The sequence below is a fragment of the Miscanthus floridulus genome, chromosome 2 (genome assembly GCF_019320115.1).
Source record: "Miscanthus floridulus cultivar M001 chromosome 2, ASM1932011v1, whole genome shotgun sequence".
NCBI lineage: Eukaryota > Viridiplantae > Streptophyta > Magnoliopsida > Poales > Poaceae > Miscanthus > Miscanthus floridulus.
The window spans coordinates 40,839,517-40,855,735 of NC_089581.1; the positions used below are offsets into that span (position 1 = coordinate 40,839,517).

General features: G+C 49.0%; 1 protein-coding gene and 1 non-coding gene across 2 annotated transcripts; both read left to right on the forward strand.

Moving 5' to 3' along the window:
- The first annotated feature begins 369 nt into the window (after positions 1–369).
- On the forward strand, positions 370–15,222 carry LOC136538573 (U3 snoRNP-associated protein-like YAOH). Its single transcript, XM_066530521.1, is given in 9 exon segments — positions 370–414; positions 416–571; positions 573–790; positions 2,259–2,595; positions 3,772–3,996; positions 4,710–4,929; positions 5,402–5,577; positions 14,447–14,512; positions 14,834–15,222. Coding segments are annotated over 9 exon segments (1,539 nt in total). The 3' UTR covers positions 14,930–15,222.
- Positions 13,126–13,253, forward strand: LOC136541093 (small nucleolar RNA snoR83). The gene has a single exon (XR_010780193.1). It is a non-coding gene; the product is annotated as a small nucleolar RNA snoR83 (small nucleolar RNA).
- Positions 15,223–16,219: the final 997 nt, after the last annotated feature.

Genomic DNA, 16,219 nt, shown 5'->3' on the forward strand with positions numbered 1-16,219 from the left:
GCATCATTTCACATCGATAAGCAAGGCCCTCGAGTATAACTGCCCCGTTTTCAGTCACAGTATGAGGGCCCAACAAATATAGAAAATATAGGAGCAATTCGACCCAATTTACATTCAGGGAGAAGCCCGGCCCAGACTCTATTCAACCCCATCCGGTCCAAAAGCCAGGTTAGCCGCCGCCGAACGGTTAAGCCCTCGTCCCCAACTCCACTCCTGTCTTAAACCCTCGCCTTTCCGCCGCCCGTCGCTTCCTTCCTCGCTTCCCCCAAACTCTCGCGCTCACCACCGGCGGCGGCGGCGAAAACACCGCGTCGCCCTCCACCGAAATCCTAACCCAAGCGTGAACGCTTGCTCTCTCCACCAGACACCATGGCGCCGCGACCCCGCAAGCGGGCCTCGCGCCCCAAGCCCCTGCCCGGGCTCCCGACGTGGCGGCGGCGGAGGGGACGACGACCCCTTCTTTGAGTCCGAGCCCAAGCGCCGCCGCGGGGACCGTGACGAGGACATCGAGAGCGAGGACAGCGACGACGACGGCGTGGCTGCGCTTGGCGGCGGATTTGATGAGGATGGGGAACGAGGGCGGTAAGGAGGAGGAGGACGAGGAGACGGTGGGGGAGAAGAAGATGCGTATGGCGAAGGAGTGGCTGCAGAAGGTCACTGAGGTCGCTAAGAGGGGGCAGGAGGATGACGACGAGGACGAGGACGAGTCGGGAGGGAGACGAGTGGCGGAGATCCTGCAGAGGAAGCAGCTCGAGGAGAGCGGCAGGAAGCGGAGGGAGATTGCTGCGAGGTCAGAAACAAATTCCCTTCTAGTTATCTGCAGAATGGTAGTTTGTCAGATATATCTGTTTATGTGGGAGTTTAGTGTATTTACCCGATCCACTACCATTGAGTAACTCATTTGGGGTTTGCATGTAACCACAGTTTGTAATTTCACAAATGGAGGAACAGAACCTCTTTTGGTTTAGGGTAGTGATTGGAGTGGAGATTGCTCTTTAGCTACTGGTTAATTCCCCTTGAAGCAAATTACATTGCATTCCTGACATTGGGGTTGGGAGAGGGTGCTGCAAATCAGTGCTAAGAAAAGGAACACCATTTGTGGCCTAGGGATTAATTAAACGAAAATGCTGGTCACTGGTTTGGGCTTGTATATGCTATATTAAACATAAAGTGGCACTTGTGTATTCATTTTACACAACTCCTATACATCAGGAGCCTGAGATTTGTGAAATTTCAGGTGATGGCACAACAATGTCGAGTGGTGGTTGGAAGGGGTTAGGGTTTTGGGTTTTCAGGCTACTGGGTGATCCGGGCTTAGAAAGAAGCAGAAACTTGTGGGAGGCAGGTGGACCGGTGAGGCGGGGTGCTGCCAGCCAGCAGTGGGCGGTGGACCTTGAGAGTTATTAATGTGGCAGTGGGGATGCCGTGGCCACGTCCTGAGGAGAACAGAAGGGAGGGTGGGTGGGTGGGGGGGCTCAGAACTGAGCGAAGCTGGAAAATGCTTCGGTTTCATGTTTGATTCGGATCAGACAGTTCCTACGCATCCCCTGAGAAGTGAAAAGCTAGGTGCTTGTATTATAGCAGGTCCCTGCTGATTTATAGAATAAGAGATAACTTCAATACTTTGAGGATTACTGAAATATACCAGGAAACCATAGAGTAATAACCTCATTTCCCACCTAGATGCTAATGATTTTGCATGATGTGTTTGTTTTTAATGCTTGAAAGTGCCCTCAAACATAAGTTTTTTGTTGTATTATTTACAAAATGAGCAATTTAGTTAGCATGAATCTGTTTGCATGATGCGGACTAAGGTTCATTTCCACCTCTTTCTTTGGCGCTGTTGGTTGCATTGAGTCATATTTTAGTTCAGGTGGGATCTGTTTGGCTAGTGTACTTAAATCTTTTGAAACTTGAAACATGGAAGAAAAGAAATTACATTTTGACTGCTTGGAGACCATATGATATGATTAATATATTGAAGTGGAAGGTGCTGAAGTTGTCAGTATTGAATCAATTATCTGAGATGAAATATGGTTATGGTCTCTACTGTCGTAACAATGATGGCCCTTATTAAAAGAATGCCATGTCATAACAATTGAATCCTTTATGCATTCTATAAGCTTTTACTAAACAGCCTTATTAAAAGAATGCCATATCTATTTAAGTTCAACATTGAAATTCTATGTGTACGGCTGACCATAGAAACTTTGTGTCTGGACTAGTGCAAATTACTAAACTTTGTGAAATTGTTGCAGGGTATTACCACCGGGCCTTCAGGATGGCTTTAAGGTTCTTGTGAAGCACCGGCAACCTGTTACTGCTGTTGCTTTATCCAAGGATAATGATAAGGGATTTTCAGCATCAAAAGATGGAATCATTATGCATTGGGATGTTGAAACTGGGAAATGTGAGAAGTATATATGGCCAAGTGAAAATGTGTTGGTTTCACATCATGCTAAACCACCAGTATCAGCTAAAAGAAGCAAGCAAGTGCTGGCTTTAGCTGCCAGTTCTGATGGTCGTTACTTGGCGAGCGGTGGCTTGGACCGTCATATCCATTTATGGGATGTTAGGTCACGGGAACACATACAGGTATGACACCGATTTAGGAGTTGTACTTTGCAAGTTTGAGATGTATTTGGAAGGCAGTTTGGTTGGATCAAATCTACCCATATTCTCCATGCACTTTGAGCATCATTCATCAATGTTCATAAATGTCTTGCTAGATGTAATACATGCTGAACATTTCTTATGAAATGCAGTTGACTCTTGGCTATCCACAATATTGCTATCCACAATATTGTTTAGAAATTGAGTAATACATAATCCAGTTCTAATCATAAATTAAATATGGTGAAACGAAACCAGATCCAATGCTTCCAGGCAGTGTTCAAAAAGGCGTTATTCTGCGGTCGCCTAGGCGCGCTTATGCGCTAGGCGATGCGGTACCGCGGAGCCTAGGGGGGTAGGCGGTACCTAGGCGGCGTCTGTCGGCCGTGGCGGCTGGACATGCCATTCCCGGTGTTCCTACAAGCAGATCCGCGAAGGTAAGGATGCTGAGCGCTGGGGGAGGAGGTGGGAACAGCAGGGGCACCGGAGGAGGAGGTGGGAACAGCGGGGGTGGTGTGGGAGGAGGCATGGATGGCGGGCTGCTTGCAGGCAGAGACAGCAGGTGCTGCCGCGCGGCGTCGGAGACGGCAGGCGCGGCCTCGCGGCAGCGGAGACTGCAGCCAGGAGGAACCTAGTGGCTGCGGAGATGGAAGGGAGGAGGCGGGCGGAAAGCAGAGTCCGTGAGTCAAGAAGATAAGGTGGATGCGTGCACCTGGGAGGGAAAGGTGGGCTGGGCTTTTTTGGGGCTTTTTTTGTCTAACTTTCAGTCCACAGTGCCCTGTTTTATCTTTTATTTAAGGTAATATATGTATATATGTAGAATGCAGGCGTGCCTAGGCATGCTTAGGCTCTAGGCAGTAGGTCACCACCTAGATACTGCCTAGCGTCTTTTTGAACTTTGCTTCCAGGTTAGAATATAATCAGTGTAATATGTCGTCTGAACAAAAAAAGCATACCTTGCTATAGCGAGCCACAATTATCATGTAATATACACTGAAGAAATCATATCATATAAGAGAAATTTTGGAATATAAAAGAAACTGTAGGCATAGTTAAGTTGAGATGCTTTCTGAGCCAATTGTTAGGCTGAACTTCTTCTGGAGCCAGTCTACGTAACTGGCTAACTCTGATCAATAATGCAATTATTTGTTTTTGTAGGCATTTAGCGGCCATCGGGGACCAATATCATGTCTGTCTTTTGCGCCGGACTCTTCAGAGCTATTCTCTGGTTCTTTTGACCGTTCAATAATGCAGTGGAATGCAGAGGATAGAACATACATGAACTGTTTATATGGGCATCAGAATGAAATCCTGACAATGGATGCACTTAGTAAAGACAGGATTCTAACTGTAGCACGGGACCGTACGATGCACCTTTGGAAGGTAGTGTTGTAACTAAGTACATACGTGATTCATGTTTGTCACCCAGCTGTCATAGAGTGCAGAAGGTTTTCTTCCACTGAACTGGATGAAATTATCTAATAAAGGATCACTAGGCTTTATATGGAAAATCTGTTTCCATACCACTATGGTACCCATTTCCGAAAGACCATTTAGCCCTCTAGTTCACAGCAGTTACACTGGTGCCATCCTGTATGACCTGCCTCTTCCATTTTTCTTTGGTTTTCAGAAACTACATGCTTTTAGTTAGACCAATCACTACTGAATGCTGGCATAAATGCTACAGTTTTGCTGAGGTTTTTATTATTTTTTATAAATTATGATTATTTTATAAACTTTGATTATTTGCAAGTTTTGCTGAGGATTCACCTAAAGCAATGTCACATGCACTATTCTTGTCAAAGCAATGACAAAAATAGTTCATGAGAAGTGATGTAGATTCTCTACTATTAACTATATGGCATTGCTTTTTCATACACAGTAATTTCAAGCTGTGTTTGTGTTTGTGTTTGTGTATGATGCAAACCTCTAGTTTTTTTTTTTTAATTATTTAGGATTTAGGAAACCTCTGGCAGACTGGTTTGTAGGAGGATCCTTCAGTTAGTTATTTATCATTTAATAAGGGGATGTGATGGATTCATGTTGTAGATACTACAGTTTACTCTGTCAATTGAAGTCTCCTTGTTCTTGGACAGATTCCAGAAGAGTCGCAGCTAGTGTTCCGTGCTCCTGCTGCCGCATCTTTAGAGTGCTGCTGCTTTATTGATGACAAGGAATTTTTGTCTGGATCTGATGATGGAAGCATTGAGCTTTGGAGCATCATGAGGAAAAAGCCTATTCTCATAATAAAAAATGCTCATCCAGTATCGTGTACTAACCTTAATTCAGTTGACAATGATGATGAGTCACCTAAAGGTAAGATGACATCCCCTTTATGTTGGAACGCGGGAAAAATCCCTGTTCCTGCATTTTTCCTGTGAATTGAACTGATTCCTGTGAAATTCCTGTGTTCACTAGTCTGTTTTCTTTTCATCATCTCTTCAATTATTGTTAAGATGGCCTTCAGTTTTAGTACTCCCTCTATCCCAAATTATAAGTTAATAAGTCATTCCAAGAATCTTGGAGAGTCAAAAGATCTTAAGTTTGACCAAATATATATGATTCTTCATTAATTATATTTTTATAGTATACCTATTTGATGTTATAAATCTTTGTAATTTTCTCTATAATTTTGATCAAACTTAAGATGCTTTGATTCTCCAAGATTCTTGGAATGACTTGTAATTTGGAATGGAGGAAGTACCACTTTGCATCATGGTTTTACTACTATACTTGTAACTTATATTTGTGGAATCCTTAATGCTTTATATCTCATGTTTCAATGCAGAAAATGGAATACATAAACCTGAAAATGTGTCATCCGCAGCCCAGTCATGGGTTGGTACTGTTGCTGCAAGAAGAGGTTCTGACCTTGCTGCATCAGGTGCAGGAAATGGTTTAGTTCGTCTCTGGGCTATCAAACCTGATTCCAAGGGAGTCGAGCCATTATTCGATTTGAAACTGGTATGCTACTCTTGTTACTCGATTCATTTTGCTGAATGTAGTCCTGTATTATATCCATCACAGATTAAGTGATCAATGCATTTTCATCTTGCTATCTATTGTTGAGACTTGACATGTACATGTGCTCAATTAAAGGACATTAATGGGATTTCTTAAATCAGTCTAGGTCCTTTGGTAGTTTCTAAGTCGATCATATTCGCTCCAGTTACAAATAAGTGATGTTCTGGACAATTGGACACAGACATGATCTCCAGAACACAATTTTTTGACCACTAGTTTTGCTACAGTATGTTTGTAACACATGGCAAAAGTATACTATCATGTAAACTAATTTTCAACAGGAATCTTGTATCATTTCAATATCCTAACTAATACAAAAAAAAACATAATTTGTAATAAAAGTTTGAAATGGTTGACTTCAGATAACCCCAAAACATCATTTATTTGTGAATGGAGGGAGTAGATGGTAAGGAGTTGTTGCTTTGGAATGTCCAGGGGCATATATGTTCTCTGCTGACTGTGCAGATAAACAATGTCTATTATTTCAATTTTCAAGGTGTTTATTAGTTTGAATTCTGTAGAGTGTAATTCTGAATCAGTCATTCTTCAAATGTCTAATGTATTGTCAACTCTGTCTCCTTAACAAATCTAATTGTATCTATTAATTCTTAATACTTTGGGTACCTTAGCGAACTTTAGCCTGTATAGCTATTTGTCGGAGTCCATATCATGGGTCATTTGGGTTGGCTACTATCTGTGAATAAGGGAGCAGAAAATATAGAGTTTTAGATGGTTACTCCACCTGGCCTATTATACAAGCTAAGAGCATCTTCAAGAGTACCTAATATTTTTTTCCCAAAAACATGGTGTTTTACAACTCTTAAAAAAGTATTAGAAGGAATAAAAAAGGCCATCTCCAAGAGTTTCTAATAATCCACTCCTAAAATATAGAAGACAATTTTACATCAGGAATCCTATACTATTTCTAAATAATCCTAACCACTTTTATATATTCTTTCTCTCTTGTACATTTACATCAGGAACCCTTTCCTACTCTTTATTCTTTCCACGCTCTTCCGCCTTTAGATTGGCCGACAAACACGCGCGCGGAGAGAAGATACGCACGACTCGTAAGCGTGTAACTTTACGCGGAACATGGTGACTTTTCCCAAGTTCTAAAATATTAGGAGGATGGATTAGGAGTTGTTGGAGAGGGGTTTTTTTCTCATCTTGCTAAAAACCAAGGATTAGGAAGGGATTTAGGGAACTCTTGGAGATGCTCTAAACCAGCATTTTGTGTTAAGCATGTATGCAGATTTGGTGCTACTTTCTCATTTTCCCCCTTATTTATTTTACTCTCCGTAGCATCCATTTATATATGACCACCTACTTGATCTCGTAAATTTCAAAAGCACTCAATAGATGGCGTTCGCATCATTTTCCTTTATGGATTCCTCAAGTTTAGAACTTACCTTTTGTGCTTGATCAAATACACCAAACCACCAGATCGAAATCCTGACAATGGTGTCGCCGCCACCGCCGTACTTCATCAAGCTTTCGATCTTCGTTTTTTTCTTTGTTTCTTGTTTTTCTCGCCTGAGCTCCGTGTTTTTGGTTTTGCGTTTGAATCTGTGGCTGTTGTTGTGATTCTAATTCGTGGGGGTTAAAGAAGCCATCGTCTTTGAGAGAACTGGATGGCTTCTTGCTCATGCCATCTCAGTTCCGTTGCGGGCGTAGAGAAAATCAACATCCTCTCTGCTTTGTCCCATTGTTATGGTCGGCAAGGTCTATAGACGTCGAGGTGGTTAGGCTCGGTTAGGCTCAACCGGTTGAGGGTCATTAGAATTTGGTTAGTTCATATTATGGAGTCCTAAAATCTAGGGATAGTTGGTTAAGTTGAGTCCTATATGTATCAAACTCTATGGATCAATAGAGGGTAAGCCTGGGATTGTGACTACAAGTCACCCTTGGGCGCCCGGCTCTTCCTGTTCCTTGTCATCTCCTTGTCGCCGCAAATCTCAGTCACGGCTCCTACCGGCCGAGCTCTTGCACGTTCTCACGCTCCTAGATCCCCGCCATACTTCCTTCGGAGTAAAGCCCGGCGTCATACCAACCTGGTATCAGAGACCATGGCGACTTCCGGGGACTCATCAGCGATGGGCCCTTCATCCGCTGCGGCCATGACCGGCGTGTTTGCCCCCGCCGTGCCACAATCCGCCGTGTTGCTGCCGATGGTGGGCACATCGGGCACCCTTGTGCCCACTGAGCCGTCCGCATCCCAACCCATGTCGACCGCGGAGGCGCTCCAGGCGCTGACGCAGGCCATCGCAGGTCTCCAACTCCAGATGACAGCCGTCAACCACCACCTGGCGGATCAGGGTGCCCGGCTTTCGGCGATCGACGGCCGGCCAGCGTTCCCGCAATTCGGTTTGCCGGGGTTCAGTGGGATCCCAGTCCTACCCGCGGCCGCCGTGCCGGTGCTCTCCGAGATTGCTGCGCCGTCCACGGAATCCGCCGTCACGCCGTCGCCGTCTGCGCCATTATAATCTCCAGCGGTGCAACAATCGAGGCCGCCTGCTCCACCGCCGTCGACGGGTGTGCCGATCACCCAGATTAACTTTCCGCACCCACCGTCCCCGCTGCCTGTGTTCTCATCCACAGGACTGCCCTACGGCTCGGCACCGACGTCGCACATGTCCCTGACGCCGCCACATATTCCATCACCGCCGGAGGTGGAAGGCATGGCTGTGCCAAAGTACCACAAGCTCACGTTCGCCACCTACGACGGCAAAGAGGATCCGCTCGGCTGGCTCAACAAGTGTGAGCAGTTTTTCCGTGGCTAGATGACACGGGAGGTGGACAAGGTCTGGCTCGCATCATATCACCTCACGGGCGTGGCTCAACAGTGGTATCTCGTCTTGGAAGGCGACATAGGCTGGCCCGCGTGGCCGGACTTCCGTCGCATGTGTCAGCAACGCTTCGGCCCGGCCCTCAGCACCAACCACCTCGCCGACTTGGCGCGACTGCCGTTCGGAGGATCCGTGGAAGCGTACATGGCGGAGTTTCAAGCCTGTGCCGCACACGCCGGCGACCTCTCTACACTGCAGAAGGCGCGGCTGTTCACCGGCGGTCTGCCGGAACACATCCGTGTCGACGTCGAGCTCCTCGAACCACAGGACTTGCAGCATGCCATGCGGCTTGCACGCGCTTATGAGCGCCGCAACGCCTCGCAGGCTCCTGCCTTGCCGGCACCGCGCTTGCCGCGCCGCCCTGTTGGCGCACCAGCCGCGCTGCCTGCACTAGCCGTCTCCAGCGCCACGTCTTCGGCATCTGCGCCACGCGCGTTCAAGCGCCTCACACCGGAGGAGATGGCGGAACGGCGCAAGATGGGCTTATGTTACAATTGCGATGAACAATACATAAGGGGGCACAAGTATGCCAGGCTCTTCTACCTCGAGGCCTCAGATTACATCGTGGAGGAGCCGAAGGAAACGGAGGACGACCCGGCTGCACCGCCATTCGACCTCGACGCGCCTATGATCTCTCTGTCCGCCATCACGGGCATCTGGGCCAAAAAGACCATGCAGCTCCACGTCCACATTGGCGCGCACCAGTTCACCGCGCTCCTGGACTCCGGTTCAACTCACAACTTCATCAGCACAGAGGCAGCTCGGCGCGCGGACCTGCAGCTTCAGGACAGCCATGGTGCCAACGTGGTTGTGGCGAATGGTGACCAAGTCGCGTGCCGTGGTTTTGCCCGCAACGCCAAGCTCCAAATCGGCGACGAAGTCTTCCCCGTGGACTGCTTCTCCATCCCACTGGAGTGCTACGACATGGTCCTGGGGATCGCCTGGCTGCGGACCTTGGGGCCAATCCTGTGGGACTTTGAGGGTCTTCGAATGGCGTTCGTACTCCGCAGCCGTCGCGTAATGTGGACGGGCATTGGCTCGCCAAGCGCCGGCCGCGCCGAGCAAATACTCTCCGGCCATGTCTTCACCGACAAGGGGGCAGAGCCAGTCCTCCTGGACCGTCTCCCCGACACCTACGCCGACGTGTTCGCGGAGCCCACAGGCCTCCCGCCCACGCGCCCCTGTGATCATCGGATACATTTGAAGCCCGGCACTGACCCCGTCGCCGTCCGCCCATACAGGTACCCCCACCTCCAGAAGGATGAGCTGGAGAAGCAGTGCGAGGCGATGCTCCAGCAGGGGATCATACGGGACAGCACTTCCCCCTTCTCCGCGCCGGTATTGCTTGTCAAGAAGCAGGACGGAACTTGGCGCTTCTGTGTCAACTTCAGGTCACTCAACGCCGTGACGGTGAAAGACAAGTTTCCGATCCCGGTCGTGGACGAGCTTCTGGACGAGCTCCATGGCGCCAAATTTTTCACCAAGTTGGACCTCCGTTCAGGTTATCACCAGGTCTGCGTCGACCCCGCTGATGTGGAAAAGACGGCGTTCCGGACGTACCACGGCCACTTCGAGTTCTTGGTCATGCCTTTCGGCTTGTCCAACGCGCCTTCGACGTTCCAGGCGCTCATGAACCTAGTCCTCAAGCCGTTCCTACGACGCAGCGTCCTCGTCTTCTTCGACGACATCCTCGTCTACAGTCCCACGTGGACCGAGCACTTACAGCATCTCCGCGCCGTCCTAGACGTCCTCCGCGAGCACCGGCTGCATCTCAAGAGATCCAAATGCTCTTTCGCTACCTCGTCAGTCCACTACCTTGGCCATGTCATCACGACTGAGGGGGTGGCCATGGACAACACCAAGGTGGCGGCTGTACAGTCGTGGCCGCAGCCGCGTTTTGCGCGCGGCTTTTGCGGGTTCCTCGGCCTAGCCGGCTACTACCGCCGGTTTATCAAAGACTACGGTACCATCGCCGCCCCATTGACACAGCTCTTGCGCAAGGAGGGGTTTCGGTGGTCAGAGGCCGCCGACGCGGCATTTACGGCCCTCAAGACAGCACTGTGTGCGACGCCCGTGCTCCATCTCCCGAACTTCAACGCCACGTTCGTCGTCGACTGCGACGCGTCCGGCTCCAGCTTCGGAGCCGTCCTTCATCAAGACGGGAATCCCATCGCGTTCTTCAGTCGCCCCTTTGCGGCTCGGCACCTCAAAGCGGCGGCGTACGAGCGCGAGCTCATCGGTCTCGTTCAAGCGGTCCGCCATTGGCGCCCTTATCTTTGGGGGTGCGCCTTCGTCGTCCGGACTGATCACTACGCCCTCAAGTTCATGCTCGACCAGCGGCTTTCGACAATTCCACAACATCACTGGGTAAGCAAATTGTTCGGGTATGATTTCAGGATTGAGTACCGCCCCGGCAAGGCGAACGTGGTGGCTGATGCGCTGTCCCGCCGCGACGGCGACACCCCGCTCTTGGCGAGTCTCTGCGACACTGATGCGGCATCCCTAGCGGCGCTCTCGGCTCCAACGTTCCGGCTCTTCGATGACCTTCGACAAGAGCTGGACACCGACGCCACGTTGCGCGCACGCCGCGACGCCGTGGCCGCCGGTGTGCATGGGGCCTCCTAGACAGTCCACGAAGGGCTCATACTCCATGACGGACGCGTCTTCGTGCCTGCGTCGTCCACGCTCCTGGACAACGTCCTCTAGCTCGCCCACACGGGAGCCCACGAGGGCATCCAGAAGACTCTACGGCGGCTCCGTACTGAGTTCTACGTCGAGCATGATTGGCGCGTCGTTGGTGACTTCGTGCGTTCCTGCTCCACGTGCCAGCGGAACAAAACGGAGACGTTGCACCCCGCGGGACTGCTACAACCTTTGCCGGTGCCCTCGAGAGTCTGGGCAGATATCTCCCTCGACTTCATTGAGGCGCTGCCCAAGGTCCACGGTAAAAGTGTGCTCCTAACCGTGGTTGACAGGTTTTCGAAGTATGCGCACTTCATTCCATTGGGCCACCCCTACACGGCGTCGTCGGTGGCGCAGGCTTTCTTCCAGGACATCGTGCGCCTACGGATTTCCAGAGTCCATCGTCTGCGATCGCGACCCGGTCTTCACGGGGCATGTGTGGCGCGATCTCTTTCGCCACGCCGGCGTTCAGCTTCGGATGAGCACTGCGTTCCACCCACAGACAGACGGGCAGTCCGAAGCGGTGAACAAGACCATAACCATGTACTTGCGATGTCTCACGGGTGACCGGCCACGTGACTGGCTGGACTGGCTGCCGTGGGCGGAATTTTGTTACAACACCGCATATCACACGACGCTTCAAACTACTCCGTTTCAGGTGGTCTACGGCCGTCCTCCGCCCGACCTGCTGTCGTATGTTCCAGGGGACGCGCGCACGGAGGCCGTCGACACCATGTTGTCCAACCGGGAGGAGTTCCTGGACGAGGTACGCGCTCGCCTCCTCCAGGCGCAGGAGTACGCGCGATGCTACTACGACGCCAAGCACCGTGCCCTGGAGTTTGCCGTTGGGGACTGGGTTCTACTCCGCATGCTTCATCGCCACACGCAGTCCCTCGCTCCTGGCGGTCGCGGCAAGCTGGGGCCCAAGTATGCTGGCCCTTTCCAGGTGATGGAGCGGGTGGGTGAGGTGGCCTACCGGCTTCGTATTCCAGAGGGCGCCCGGATACACGACGTCTTCCATGTCGGGGTGTTGAAGCCGTTCCGTGGGACACCGCCAACGTCTGAACCTGTGCTTCCTCCACTTCGCCACGGCCGGCCTCTCCAACGCCCGGAACGCATACTACGCTCTGAACTTCGTCGTGGCGTCTGGCACGTCCTCATCGAATGGTCTGGCATGCCTGCGTCTGAGGCAACGTGGGAGCCGGTAAGCCCACCCTTCCTTCCAGCTCGCGGACGAGCTGTTTTCCGAGGGAGGGAGAGATATTATGGTCGGCAAGGTCTATAGACGTCGAGGTGGTTAGGCTCGGTTAGGCTCAACCGGTTGAGGGTCATTAGAATTTGGTTAGTTCAGATTATGGAGTCCTAAAATCTAGGGATAGTTGGTTAAGTTGAGTCCTATATGTATCAAACTCTATGGATCAATAGAGGGTAAGCCTGGGATTGTGACTACAAGTCACCCTTGGGCGCCCGGCTCTTCCTGTTCCTCGTCATCTCCTTGTCGCCGCAAATCTCAGTCATGGCTCCTACCGGCCGAGCTCTTGCACGTTCTCACGCTCCTAGATCCCCTCCATACTTCCTTCGGAGTAAAGCCCGGCGTCATACCACCCATCCTTCACATGGTGTCCTATTGTGAGATGCAGATGGGTTCTTGAACAAATCTTTTTCTTTCACATTCCTTTTTTCAATGAGCAGAGCCATGGTTTCATTTCCAGTGCGATTGGACGTGGCCATTGACAATCCTAGACAAGCTTTAATCGATTTGTGCTCGTCTGAAACACACAAGGCCTGAGACTCTTTGGAGCCACTTGTCGATTTATCTATCTGCCTCTCTTCGATCTGCTTTGAGGTGGACCCATGTGGCTCTCCACATATTCTTCGATCCGCACGCCTACTGCTCTGTGTCTGACTTTTCTGTGTGCTCGAAGCTGAGTGTTGATTTGCATACATGGCCTTCATAATCCCAGATTAACTTCGCTTAGCTGTTCTTCTGATTCATGGGAGGCCAAGATCGATGTTCCCTGGGAGTTTCGCTGATAGCGCCTTCTTCATCGTAGAGGTGCTTTATTAGTAACTCACCACACAAACACTGCATTGTTAATATGTTTTTGGCGGGTGATGTTTTGTATTCCTCTGTATCTGCAATTTTTTCAGTCGAACAAATTTTTCTTTGCTGCTCACTGTAATGCCCACAAGCGCTTTAAACTGAAGATCAAGGGACCATGCAGCTGATGTTGTTACTAATTGATGATGACATTGAAATGACAGACTAAAAAAGTTGCAAAAAGAAACACCTAGCAAATGGATAGATTGTACTTTATCAAGCTTTGGAGTCCCCTTAGATAGGTTTCACTAGGTACATTTTTTATTCATCCTTCTTCAGTTATGTTCACTAGCACTTTTGGCACTCCTTTCTGGGAATAGATCTGCTTGCCCAAGTGACTATCATATTTTATAAGTCAGAGCACAACTGAAAATAATCATTTGTAGCTCACTAAACACTTACTAAAAAAATTTGAACCTTTTTCAGTCTGTACAACCCAGCTGCTTTAGAAATCAGCCCCTACCTAGTGAAAGAAATTCATAAGCGCTTTCCGCTATCACCTCTGTAGTCTTCTTTCTCCCTTGCTTTTTCATGACAATGTTGTCTTCTCCCCTGCTTTTCCATGACAATGCGAGTACTTGAGATATGTATTCTCCAACATAGTATCTTGCATCCCGTATTAGGCTTAGGCCCTGTTTGGCACAGCTTATGATGGTGCAGAATCTGCTTATTGGGGCTGTTGGGTAGGATGTTAAAGCAGTTTGTTGCTTCAGCCATTGGAATCAGGCTCAGGTAAATCTGCAAGCTGTCAGATGTGTTTTCCAACATATACTGGCTTTGTTGTCATAATCTTTCATCCTGTGTATTCCTGGAAGTCCATGGAATCACTCATTTAGTAGAAGATAAAAAAATGCACTGTCACAGCCATGAAGTCGTTTCAGGTCAAATTGTGGGTCACAATGTGATTTCTGAGCCATGCGCTGATATATGAACCCTTGCCTGTGGTTTCAGGCTGGATACCAATTTGTTTTTGTTTGATTTGTGATAAGTTTTCCCAAGGAAGGTCAGACATTTCGTCTGGAATTTACTCAAGACAGATACTGCACCTGCTGCATGTTCTGCTGATTAGCTGTCCTTTGCTCAATTTAATTTTTCATTCTAACAATGTAAAAGAATGTTGAGCATTGTACTTTTCCTTGCTATGTGTCGCTGATATATGTTTTTTTTGTCATGCCAGGATGGATTTGTTAATTCTCTTGCCATAGCAAAATCTGGACGATTTATTGTTGCTGGTGTTGGCCAGGTCAGTATGTCATGCTCCCTTTGCTACTACTGCTCAGATACTTTGTAGACTTCATTGAAACCTTCTCATGGTATGGAGAGAGAGAGAGAGAGAGAGAGAGAGAGAGAGAGAGAGAGAGAGAGAGGGAGGGATCCTTTATGTGAACTTGTTTCATAGGAGCGTATGAACTAGGTATCCTTTGCATTTAAGCTCTTTGTTCTGCTAAGCTCTACAAGCTGAACCATGTGGAAGGATACGATTTCTTTTCATCCTTTTGCATCACAACACTGTGATCGTGAATGTTGGAATCTCAAGCTCTGTACTAAATTTCGGTTCCATCAGGAGCCTCGCCTTGGAAGATGGGGACGAATTCGATCGGCCCAAAATGGAGTTGCAATTCACCCAATCCGACTAAAAGATGAGAAAGAGGACTTGTAGAGTACATGGTTGATGTCTTGCCCTTAGATGTTATAGAAGATCACACAAGCATTACAGTGGAACGTCCATCCAGCCAGATTGCACTTCTGCACCCACGCCACAGAAGAAAATTCGTTTCGAGAAGCTAAATGGATACCTGCAAGCAATGCGAATTTGGAGGGTGCTACAGATGATTTTGAGCTCCGGAGGTGTGTTACATGTGGCGAGAAAATTTGTGAGGCAATTTTGTAACTTCTACTGCCTTCTGAAGCGACAAAAAAAATAATTTATGAAACAAGGATGATTCATATTTTTTTGTTCCCCGATGTTCTGGTTGACTGCATTCTTTTTTCATTAGCTGGTTCCCGCCATCCGCATTTGTAGGGGATTTCTCCTTGCTTTGATTGAGTCTTGAGCGCACAGAGTTTCATTTGGCTGCATGACGTTTATAAGCAACAAAATGCAGTGAAGCAAGGACAAGGAGGTTGTGTTCTGATTGGCTGGCTCTGAAACGCTGGAGATGGACCACCATACTCTGGTGGATCCTAAATGGGTTGTAGTTATGTCGGCATCAATGAGAAATATTAGGCCCAGAAAAGTCAATAGGGCTTGGTCTGATCGCATTATCCCTGAGGCCCGTATAGAGCCATTTTTTGTATAATAAAGTGGTACAGTGTTGTGCTAAACAAAAGTGGTACAGTGGTACGTACATATTTGAGCATCGGAATGCAGCATGATAAATAAAAAAATAGAAAACCGAAGAGGTTTATGGCCAAACAGCATGATTATAGGAATATATTGTCAGAACGGAAGCCTGATCAAAGCCTGACTGACTGACGGCGAAAACAGCATAACGGAAGAGGTTTAATGGCCACACACAGCTTTTTTTTTAAAAAAAAAAAACTAGCCAGGAGCACTGGCCTATCATGTAAGACTCGTAATATGGGCAGCTTACCAACCGAGCTAGGAGCTCGTCCGCGCACACAGGTTCACCTGAAAAGTCCTGTCCCACAAAAATCGCTCGAAAGCATGCCCAGACGCCAGCTTGCTTGTGTGAGAAACGAAAGCAGCGAGGCGAGGCGCCCACGGCGTGCGTGCGTGCATCATAGCGCTGGAGCGGTTCGGTCGAGCGCCACCAGATGGAGGCCGCGTCTGCCTGCCCTGATGGCCTGTCCTCGGTCAGCACCCGATGCCGATGGGAGATGGATTGGCAAGCACAGGCCAGCAGCGTCTCGGCGGCACGGCCGGCCCCCTGCTTTCTCGGGAAACACACGGTCGCCCTTCCTCCGGGTGATTGGAGCGGCACGACTC